The sequence below is a fragment of the Xiphophorus hellerii genome, chromosome 11 (assembly GCF_003331165.1).
Source record: "Xiphophorus hellerii strain 12219 chromosome 11, Xiphophorus_hellerii-4.1, whole genome shotgun sequence".
NCBI lineage: Eukaryota > Metazoa > Chordata > Actinopteri > Cyprinodontiformes > Poeciliidae > Xiphophorus > Xiphophorus hellerii.
The window spans coordinates 26,185,087-26,197,160 of record NC_045682.1 but is presented as its reverse complement, the minus strand read 5'-3'; the positions used below and the strand labels follow the sequence as shown (position 1 = coordinate 26,197,160).

Genomic DNA, 12,074 nt, shown 5'->3' with positions numbered 1-12,074 from the left:
TTACAGAAGCAAAGGCTAGAGTCACAAAAGAAAAAAGTAATGAAATTCGCTGTTCTTGCAAGGTGCAGAGGGGAACTGTCAGTGGTAGGAAGGAAAAATGAGAAAGAACAGAATGAAGTAAGGGTATGTGTTAAATGAGTGATGGCGTTCTTGTAATGCACAAAAATACGAGACGTCATTGCTGGCAGAGCCGGTTTTCATTCTCTCAGAGGCCACCCATGCTGCAAACATTGCCCTCATGCATTGTTTAAACAGAGCAAATAAAAGATTAGTGAAAAATGTGTGATAGAAAACTTTGTTTACATCATATGCGGTTATATAACGGAAGTTCACATTGCAGCCATGTTTTCCAATGTTTAATGGTTCTGAAAGAACTTGATACGGATGAAAAGACTGTTTGAGTAAAAGATTTGCCCTTTAAATTGTAACTGTGTTGTAATTACTACTGCCATTGAAGTTTTATCAAAAGCAATATGGTATGTGCATGTACTTCATCTGAGCATGAGGGTCGACATTCACACAGATGTTTGATTGTGATCATGTCATCTTAACAGCTACAAAAAAAAATTGAATTTCAACAAAAAAAAAAAAGAAAAGAAAACGGAGTTTAGCATCGAGATCTCCTGTGTGAATGTAGTGTTAAAGTTGTGGACTTGTCTGCAAATAGAAAAATATATTACAAAGGTCCTTACAATAGGATTAAAGTAAGGCTGTGAAATAAAATACTGGCACTAAGAGCTAATTTAGATAATAAGCTCCACCCATCAAGGTGGAGGTTGATATGAAATGCCCTGCCAGGGTCATTTATGAGGTCAACTTCTGTCTGAGTAAATTTTTTTTATTCTGGTAGATGGAGTGGGGATAAAGGAGGGTAAATAATGGTCAGAGGCAAGTACCCTATTGCCCAGAAAGATTCAAGTTTAAAAAATGCAAATATATAAGTTAAGAGATCACAATAACCCTAGTCTTAAGAATAAACTCGTTTTTTGGCTTTTTCCACTGAGATTTAACTGAACATGATGCTGAACTGAAGGTAACTAAAAGTGAGCCATTTGCAATGCACATTTTTAGAAAACTATTCACAGAGGTAATAGGTTATGGGGAACACAGCCTTTTTTATTTGAATACAATAATTGCCCTCTGGTGGCCATCAGAAACAATAATCGATTAAACATGTTTAGGTAATTCAATTCATTAAATGTGTATTAGATGCTACACACCTCTACGGTTTGCAGTGTTTGGTTCCAATCTGAGACTACTACTCTGTTAGTATTAGCAGATTTTTGGTATTTGAAGTACTTATCTTTCAAATTCAGACTTTGGCTTCAGTTTCATCATTCTTTGGATAATTTTAATGAGGTAAAGCCACTCTGACTCATTGCTTGGTGACATCCTGCAGTAATTCATTGTGTCAGTCTTAAGAGAGAAAATGATGTATGTCTGTGTGCCAGCAGCATATCTAATTCTCTGGCAGTTCTGTCAGGACTCGAGAGGCCTGGGATTCATTTCTGACTGGCAAACTGCACCGATACTGCAGCATGTACACGAGCAAAGCCAACTACTGCCTGTCTTCTTACACTCACTGTCCTTCCCATGACTCCCCCATGTTTCTGTAAGAGACATGATTTGTCCATTTCTGTCATTTTTGTCAAATCCTATCTTTGTTTTCTAAACTATCATTGGATTTCAAACGGTACATTCGTTCTGAATATGTCCTGCTCCTTAAAAAGTAGGACTTCCCTGCTGAGTTTTACCACATCATAATGTTACCCCTTTAAGTCTTTCTCTTTCTTGTTTGACCACCAAAACACAAGACCAGATATTATCCCCAAACCAACCATATAAAATGATCATTATTTTAAGTCTACTTGAGGGCCTTGATTCCTTGAGTCAGGATTGCATGCGAGACCTCCCCCACAACGTGTGGTTTCTAAGAAACGTATGAATAACGTGTCTCCATTTGTGCCTTCCTCATTATCTTGCCCCTATTTCACTCTGAGCCTGTGTGTGCGGCTGACCTCAGCCAGCCCAGCAACAGGAAATGCTGTAGTGAAGCCAAATCTGCCCGTGAGTTATAATGCAAGAGAAGCCAAGCTTGCTGCGAGTGTCTTTCTCCTTGGCACTTTTAGTGCCTTATGTTTTATTTGGATTCACATGCAACTGTTGAAGGACTTTTACTGCCTTATGTGGCTAACGTGACTTAAGGTTAATATAACTTTTTGAACTTTTGCAGCACAAAAAAGTTCTAAACAAGAAATGTCATAACATAAGAGAGGTTGCTTATTTTAAGAAACTGCAATAGAAGGCAGGTATCTAACATATTTTAAGGCAAAGTTACACAAACATGCAATGCCTTTTATGAGTCTATGCAACCGATTACATCCACATTCACAGTTGAAGGTAAATTTAATTTAGAAATGCATATTATTTATAATGTGCCTCAGTTAACATGACTCTTTTCTTATTTTTCTGTTCTGTCAGGTTTGTCAACAGCAAAGAGGAAGTTTGCAGACTCTCTCAACGACTTCAAATTCCAGTGTATTGGTGATGCTGAAACAGATGACGAGATATGCATTGGTGAGTGTGTTGAAATGTTACCCTAGACACCGGTGTGTCAGAAAAAGAATGCCTGTGAATGGACTCATGACAATGCTGTGTAGAAGAGAACAGGCATTTCAGATCATTTTTAAAAGCCTCCTCATCTATTTTGTACTTTTCATCTGCAAAGATGTTTTCAGAATCCCTGATCTATTTTGGGATTAAACTTTATCTATAGTTTATCTATTGTTTAGATACTTTTGTATCTAAACAAAACAAAAGTTTTCAGGATGTGAGAATCTGTGGTACATTTTGTGGTACATTCCTTCCTGCTCAGAAGGATTTCAGCACCAAATATGTCTTCTAAAGCTCATGTCTTTGCAATTGGTATTGAGGGGTGTAGGAAGTCACTTTAAGTCTCCTTGTTTATCTGAGGAATTCATCTTTTAAAATAGATGCAAATATTATAGATTTATTAAGTTTTTGAGTTCTTCACTCATTTAACTCTTTCAGATTTCACCCATTAAGAGTAAAACCTGATCCAAACCAAACAAGTTTGGATCAGAATAAACGAACTGCCCCTTACACCTAGCAGCAATCTGCAAGAAGTAAATACGTCTTTGAGGGTCAAATACTTTTTCATACCACTGTACCTTCCGTTTTAGTTTTTAATTGAAACACAGAGCAAATTCTCAAAAAGCACACAAAAATACCTCATCCTTTTGCATTTTTGCTTTTACGATCCGACTCAGGGCTACTGAATGCACACTGGCTCTCATGTCACATTCTACTTTTCACATATTTGTTTCATAAACTCATATCTTTGCTCCATTCCTGACTTTTATTTCAGTTTTGAATTTTTAGTTACGCTTTGTGACAGTTATCTGGTAGCAGTTTGTTTTTATTGTGTCATAATAACTTATTTCAAAGCTACATTTACTGACAAAGGGATTACCAAGAAACTGAAAGGGTATGACTCATAAAACAAAGTAGTGGTGCGGTTTATTATGATATACTTACTGTCTACCTGAAGTCAAGTGAGATTCTCAACATCTGTTCTTCCTTACCATTTCAGAGGCATAGCAAGTGCAGCATCACTTAATGTCTTTCAAATTGACATTTCCTCTGCAGACTTAAAAGATTTCAAAAGTTATATATTTTAACCCAAGAAAGTGAAAATCAAATGTTGATCTAACTATCTTTTTTTTAATTGCTAGAGCTTCAGACACAAATATATGTGTCTTCTTTGCAATGGAAAAACAAAGAAATAAGTCACTTTTTAAGAGTTGCAGACCTAAAGCTAACAGGGTCAGCCTAATATCAATGTTGTGCTGTAGAATAAAACTATTAATTCCCAGTATTCATCGGGACAATTTCTGTTCAAACATCCTGCAGTAGGAGTGCTGGCGCCACACCCCTCTCATGACTGCCCGGCTCTGTCTGTGCAGGCCGCGGCTCCGAGCTTCGCTCGGACCCACCCGCTACTGTTTAACTATCCCCAGCTATCTTTCCTGAACAGCTTGACACTCAACTGGGCTGAACTGTTGTTTGTGTGGAGTATTCATAGACATTTCAGAACTGATATTCTCCCTGCTACAGAGTCTGCTGCTGCAAGGAGATGCATATTATGAAACAGGTGAAATTAAGATATAATTCTATATGACTGGATGAAATATTTGTAAAATCTGACTGTAAAGCAGTCTTGATTGTGATTCCTGTGGAAGCTGTTATTTTCACAAGTACTCCCCCTTTCTGCACGTGCTCAGTATGAGATGAAGTGTGTCTGTGTTTGTATATGCGCCTCAAGTGTTAGACAGGCAGAGGCAACTCAAGTGGAAACTCTGACCCAAACAATGTAGGAGTGTCTCGCTTGTCAGTGATCCGGGAAACTGTGTTCACTGTGAAAACATCAGACACAAACTTTCTGAAGAGGGATTTCATTCCCAGTTAATTTCTCGGCTGCATCAAAATGAGTTTACAGAGTTTTCTGAAGGACCCATGAACAAGAACAAATTCCATTCAAACTCACCTTTTGGCTTTTACCTGTACTTATACTAAAAGTAATCTCAACTGGATTGAATTAAAGTTTTGTTTCAAAATAAGACCTCTTCTTGTTTTATTTATTGTTTTCATCTGTCTCATTTGTCGCTTTTACCAACTTAACTTTCCTCAGCCAAGTCACTTCAGGAGTTTGCAGCTGTCCTACAAAACCTGGAGGATGAAAGGACAAGGATGGTGAGTGACTAAAGCATTGATTACTTTTTATACATAATAGGATATTTCTGTTTTATTTTTTTCCCTTTATTTGACATAAGAAAACCTTTGGTCAAAACATGAAAACCATTGTTCCTTATGTCATACCATATTCAAATTTACAAGTAAGCTTTGGCCTCTGTGATCTTTGTGTACTACACAAAATGTTTGCATAGTCTGGAAAAGTAAGAACAATTCTGGAATTTATTTTCATGTTTAAATAAGGATTTAATTATATAAAATCTTTAAGAAACCTAACGATAGTATCTCGTGATATTTTGCATTAATAATTTGTCTCTGATAGATTTTGTTAATGTTCTCTGAACTTGAACACCTCTAGTTTGATAATTATTAATTAAGTTCATATCACACATGCCATAAGATATCCTGCTGTTGAATGAGAAAACATGTCTGTGTGTGTACACCCTTCTGTAGATCGAAAACGCCAACGATGTGTTGATTATTCCACTGGAGAGGTTTAGGAAAGAGCAGATCAGTGCAGCCAAGGTAAGAGGAGCAACTCTGAACTATCACAGGACCAGTCCCAGAGATGGACATACATGAGCTGTGAATGAGTATTGATGTGTTCACACTGCCAGTGAAACATTGATCAATAAACCTTTTTTTTGTTGCTCTTGTAGCGGTTGGACAACACACAAAACCTTGATAGAGGTTGTATCCTTTTTAAAATAAATCTCACATAGTTCTCATATTTACAGAAAAATATTTAAAATGTTTCATGTTTGTGCTTGAAAAGGTAAAGGAAGATAGGAATAAAACTACAATAAGAATTGACATAGGTCTAACACAGTTCTCAGACTGCAGGGTACAATCAGACTATTTTGAGTAAAAAAACAAGGTAAAATTTTTTTTTTTCCACTAATTTTGCTACACTATTAAGGTGAATGCATGCCTGGATTCTACCTAGTAAATAAAGAAGGCAAAAAAAAACACTTTTCAAAATGTGTAAACTATATAAATGAATTTCATTTAACAAGTGTTCTACTAATACAAACATTCCACTTTTGTGTTGCACCTAAAAAGTCTTTTCTGGTGAGAAGAAACTCTTTTCACTCTTACACTTTTCAGCATACTACATCTCATCATAGTTAAACTTAATTTATTCACTAGTATTATTATGAATGTTGAAATCTCTTTTTTTGTCATCCTTTCTTTTAATTGTAAGATAGATATTTTGTCAGTACTGCAGTTTTTGCAGTGCAGCCTAACTATTTAACTCCACACAAGTTTTCCCTAGTTACAAAAGTTACTTTACGACTCTACTGAGCGTGTCAGCTACAACATGCATCATTTAATTGTAATGCAGCCACAGTTAGCTGTACGCTAACTGAACTCACAGAAAAAAAAACGGCTTCAGAAACGTAGCACTTTATTTTGATCGTTGGAAAATTGTATTACAAGCATTAAAGCTGCACTCATAGATATACTACTTTTGGTAGAACTTGGTCAATATCCGAGAACAGACAGACATGGATCCACTGCTGCCTCTGCCTCACCATTAATCCCATTTTAAAGGGGAAAAAAATCTTACATTGCAAGCAGGCATCTCAAATTTGATTTACAATATGAGTATGAACCAAAATACAGTGCTGGCAGCTCCAGACCCAAAAATAGATCAGGGTTGTAAAAACAATCCTAACAATCCCCAAAACAGGAGCTTTTTTCAGGTTCAACACATTTTTAGTATTACCCCTTCCCTGTGTAGTAAATATTACAGGTTATAATCTTCCTTTATTAGGTCATGCTAAGCTTGATCCATACAGTTAGTAGCTGAAGGACCTAAATAAGCAGCGGCACAGATTTCCATAAAACATTGTTTGTAGTCTACAGTTGACCATTCCCTTTGTTTTCAGTCATTGTCTGATCGCGGCACAGTGATCGGATGTGCAGTCTCTAGGTCACAACGATAATCCTAGTTAAGCACTAAGCAAACTGGTAAAGTCTTTGTTTGACACAGTTTCACCTACCTCTGAAGAAGCAAATGTAAGCTGAAGACATAGTTCTAGTTGTACATCCTAACATAATTCCCAGATGAATTTGAGGGTCATGAAAATATTACTGAAAACTGCTCTCAAACAGGCGTTTGTGCAGGATGTGCTGCTGGTAATATGATGCCACTCTGTTCTCTTTTAACAGTGCTTGAATTATTTAAGCAAATACATTGAGAATCAACAATGAGCACAAACAAATATGTTGGGTGTAAATGACTAACAACTGAGGATAACCTATCCCTGGACATTAGACAATCTTCTTCCTTTCCTGCTTTTAATGTGTGTTTATAAATAACATGTACCTATATGCAGCTCTTTGTTTCAACCATGATTATTTCAAAGTGTTTTAATTAGTATGTTACAATTGTACACCTTTTCAGTTATTTTTCTTTTTTCAGCTTTCAGTCTGTTTGTGTAGGAGTTTCGTCTGAATGTTTCAGTTTGTCATGGTAATGTTTATCTATCTCAACTAATTTCTCCAAATCTCTGAGATCATGATGGCAGCTCTTATCCCAGAGCATGATGCTTTCTCCACTGTGCTTGATAGTGGATTTGGTGTTTTATGATAAAGCACCATTTTGTTTTTGTGCCAAATTCAGCGTTTGGCACTGTGGCACAAAAGTTCTTGTTGGTTTTCATCAAACCATAACACATTTTGGGAGATTTTAACCAAGCTTGAGTGTTTTTTTCTGGAAACAAAAGCTTCTGTCCTGCTTCTTTGTCAGGACACATGGGAAATACATCAGATTGTTGTCACATAAATACCACAACCTAGTGGGAAATGGCTGCAGCTCCTGCGGTGTTGCTGTTGGCCTCTTGGCAGCCTCTTTGTCCCAATTGCCCTCAATTGTTTTGAAATTTCAACTGCATGTTTACACAAAAATATTTTAGTGGAATTATTGCAACAGTTTGTTTGGATTTGAAAATTAGGAACCCAGATATCCCATAAACTGTCTTTAAAACCTCCCCAACAAAATACCTGCTCAGTAAAATTAGATATATTTTAATGCTGCAAGATAAATAACCAAATGAGGGGAATGCTTGTCTGAACATACCAAGTGTAATGATTGTTAAGCCTTGTGGGATTTCTGTGATTATTTACTTGGCATATTGAATCAGCGGTTTATGCCGTCATTGTAAATGTGATGAGTCAACTTAGTGCTGATGTTGGATTCTGTAAAGAAATATTTCTTGGGCCCTCTTGGGAAAGGTCAACATCCTCATCTACTGAACCACACTGCCACCTGCTGGTGGGGAAAAATTAATACTTTTCATCCAAAAAAATTTTAAAGTATTGTAAAAGAACAGCAATCTGGCCTTTAGCTGGTTTTATTGAATTGCAGGTGCTTCTTTATCTTTTACATAAAGCATGTGAAGTCTACAATAAAACCTTTACAGAAGTTGGTTGCAGAGATAGTAATTTCAGACTGAGTCTCTACAGGGAATCAAGGAGACAGACGTTGAACAGAGGCCTTGATATTTAGAGTCGGACTCATCCTTCCTGATGTGCTCTGCAGCTGTTTTCTAATTCCCATCTGGACCAGTGGAAAGACCCAGCTGTTTGTTGCTTAGTTTGAACACTTTCCCCCAGTATATTTAAACTCTGTGCCTACACCCAGCTTATCATCTGACCATGTGCCTTTGTCCTTGTGCTGAAATACTCTATTGTTTGATAAACAGCTGGGCTCCCACAGAGGACAGTCAGACTCTGAGTCCTGTAAAAAAAATGGATATATTCTATGTTGAGGAAAAAACCTTCAGAAATGTTTAGGCTCTTTGCTCATAAAACAGCTGAACAGCTGCTGCTTCTTCTTCCTATTTTTATTATTAATATTATTGAGGGTTGTATATATGTCGACTGTGCCAATGAAAGATTAGTCTAATCCTCTTTGCAAATACCAGGAAGCTTATTCTGTTATTGACTCTTGATTTCTGGTGTTTATTCAGTTGGATGATTAAAGTTTGAGGAAACACAACACTCCAACACCAACACAACGGATCCAACACTAGCTGATCTACTTCTTTTGAGTAGAAGATTGACATATTGGAGGAGCAAGTTCCATTTGAATTGAGATTATTAAAGTTTCGCTGGTTGCAGAATCTTATATTGAGGGAAGACTCAGATGGTTTTTAATGGGTACAGCAACACAAATCTGTGGCTCAACCCACAAAAGCATTTTTCTTACAAACATGGTACCATTTAAGGGAAATTATACAAGATTTCCAATATAGTGCAGGGAACTTCTTTTGTTGTTATTACACATTGTTTGTGTGATGCTTCTTGAGGCTTTTCCTCTATTGGAAAAGGGGATCATCAATAAAGATATATTAGTTGATATATTGATTGAAAAACTGTATTGTGTTGTATTCTGTGTGGCAGGAAGCCAAGAAGAAATATGACAAAGAGACAGAGAAATATTGTGCAGTGATGGAGAAGCATTTGAGCCTTTCAGCAAAGAAAAAAGAGTCCCATCTACATGAAGTAAGGACATTTGTCTGCGTCTACATCTCTTGAGTTTCTCCTTCTGTTCCTGTGATTTACCACTTGTACGCATTTTATTTTCTGTTTTAGGCGGACAACCAGGTGGATCACGTGAGGCAGCATTTCTATGAAGTTTCTCTGGAGTACGTCTTTAAGGTGCAAGAGGTCCAAGAGAGGAAGATGTTTGACTTTGTGGAGCCTGTAAGACAACACCACATTTTGTTATTACACGTGTTCCTTTAACTAATCTGCTGAATGATTTGCATTACACCTTGATGTGTCTTCCTTTGGTATCAAACAATGATTGAGTTTTAGTTGAGGGCATCTCAACTGTGGTTTTTGAGGATATAAAAGAAAGTTGTTGACCACATTGCTAAGAAAAAGTTTTTTTTAATTTGCCTGGTCATATTATTCCCTCTTTGTTGTTGTTGGGCTTTGTTTCAGCTGTTGGCATTTCTTCAAGGCCTGTTCACCTACTATCATCATGGCTATGAGCTGGCAAAGGACTTCAACCACTTCAAAACTGATCTCACTATCAGCATACAGAATGTAAGAACCCATAAACAAACAAACAAGCATGTATTAGATTTCTGTTTATATGTAGTTGGGACTACAGATCAATTGAAATCCTATTTGTATTGATTGATGTCAGTGTTTCCAGCTGTTTGGTGTCCTGTAAGCTGCTATTAATTGTTATGCCATAACTTTGGAAGTTGTGCCATAACAAAGCTATATTTGTTCTGGAGTCATGACTGTAAATGTGTAGAATTTGCCTACATTATATTACCAGGAACTAAATGCTTTGGTTGGATGAGACTAAGATTAAGCTTTTGAGTAATAAACACTCCACTTTCAAGATAAAATAGATACAAACCTGCCTTACCTAACATTAACAGGAGAAAACTAGGGTTAAATAAAATGTAACTCTCTCCTACAAAGACAGTCTGATACAAAAGTTTACATTATCTCAAGAGAACAAAAAAGGAGTTTAAATCTTCACAATCGAGAATATATGACATTCAACTGGACAAAGATCCGTTTGAATGTCCTACAATATGCAGCTTCTTAAATAGGATTCTACTAATTGGTCTCAGAGGAGCAGGAGCCTGGAACAAAACACAAGGTGTTACTTCATGTCAACACAAGCGTACACTTTGGGGATCTAACGGCTAGAAACACTAACTGAGAAATGTAAATTGGCCCAAAAATATGGTAAGTGAGACAGACATTATTAAGTAGGTATGAAAGACAAAAGTGTCAAATTTAATAAAAGGCATAAATGTAACTATTCCTAGTTAAAGAACCCTAATCCTACAGAGGTTATTTTTATTTCTTAAGACGTTCTGCAAATTCAAGACTTGACAATTCTACAAAGATTCTCAGTTAGCAAATATTAGTTAGACTCTGCTGACAGGAGCAAATTTTCTGTCTATAAATGCTTTTGAATGTGATTCTGCCTGTGTGAAGGTTCCTGTTGGCATAATTTGATAGAAAACATATCAGGTAACGTGTAATCAGTACGGATTTTGCTTCTTGTACTTGTGCGTACAGACAAGGAACCGTTTTGAGAGCACAAGGTCTGAGGTTGAGAGTCTGATGAGGAAGATGAAGGAGAACCCTCATGAACACAAGAGTGTCAGCCAGCACACCATGGAGGGCTACCTGTTCGTGCTGGAGAAGCGTGAGTAAAAGCCCACCTCGGTTTCTGCTTACAAAAACCACCTTGTATCTGTGACCTGACAGCAGCCAAGGCTTCATGTGGTTTCCATGGTAGCACATTTTATCCCAGAACCTGGGCCTACTCAGCTTTTTTTGCTGCTATTGTTTTACTTCTGTCCATCTCTATCTCTTTGACCTTTTCTCTTTATTCCTCTATTCTCTGGTGCAATCATTCATCATCTCAGCTCTTGTTCTTTATTTCTCAGGTCCCTTTGTTTCTACGTGGGTGAAGTACTACTGCACTTACCACCGTGACCCCAAGAAGTTCGCCATGGTTGTTTTTGACCCCAAATCAGGGGGCAAAATGGTGAGTGTATCACTCACCAATCAGGGTTCTTGTCCTCATTTTAAACCACAGGCTATAATTTGTTATGTGATAAATCAACACAAAGTAGCACTTCACTTTGAAGCATAAAAACTTTAGCAAGAAATTTTCAGTCAGAAATATAGAGTCAATTAATCTGTAGCTTCAGAAAGAGCAAAGTGATTCATCTTTGCTTTGCTTTACTTCATCAAGCTAACCTCCATCACCGTGTGAAATGCTTGTTTAGTTGAAATACCTGTTTGTGTGAATGTTATTATTGTACTACAGTGCTGTGCTTTTCTTCTCTTTTCTTATTGATCAGGGTGAGGAGGAGAGTTTCATCCTGAAGTCGTGCACCAGGAGGAAAACAGAGTCCATAGAAAAGAGGTTCTGTTTTGATGTCGAGGCCATCGACAGGTTAGAGAGTTTGTTGTTTGATCACCTGCTTCATTTTTTTAAATGAAAGGATACTGAAACCATTTTCCTTTCTCCTACTCATCTATTATCATTTTACATTATTTATACTGACAAGTGGATCTAAAACAACTTGAAATATCATCAAAATATTTATGTATTTTAACAATTTAGTTCAAAAGATAAAATTATTATGTAAACAAACTGAAATAACTGGGGTTTATTTCTGCTAGGTTTAATGGTTTTACTCATAGCTGCAAAAACTCAGGATTAAACAAATAAAAAAAGGAATATTTTATAATTTTTTCCAAATTCTTGAATGACATTAGCTCCATAATTGTGTTAAACCTGC

The 12,074-nt window shown here is 36.8% G+C and overlaps 1 protein-coding gene across 1 annotated transcript in view; it reads left to right on the top strand.

Moving 5' to 3' along the window:
- LOC116728521 (rho GTPase-activating protein 26) overlaps positions 1-12,074 on the top strand; it is an 80,619-nt gene that overhangs the window by 36,858 nt on the left and 31,687 nt on the right. Inside the window, exons 2-10 of the mRNA XM_032576702.1 lie at positions 2,482-2,577; positions 4,712-4,773; positions 5,227-5,298; positions 9,184-9,285; positions 9,376-9,486; positions 9,730-9,834; positions 10,837-10,966; positions 11,211-11,311; positions 11,631-11,725. Coding sequence (XP_032432593.1) covers positions 2,482-2,577; positions 4,712-4,773; positions 5,227-5,298; positions 9,184-9,285; positions 9,376-9,486; positions 9,730-9,834; positions 10,837-10,966; positions 11,211-11,311; positions 11,631-11,725 — 874 coding nt within the window. The remainder of the gene's footprint in view (positions 1-2,481; positions 2,578-4,711; positions 4,774-5,226; positions 5,299-9,183; positions 9,286-9,375; positions 9,487-9,729; positions 9,835-10,836; positions 10,967-11,210; positions 11,312-11,630; positions 11,726-12,074) is intronic.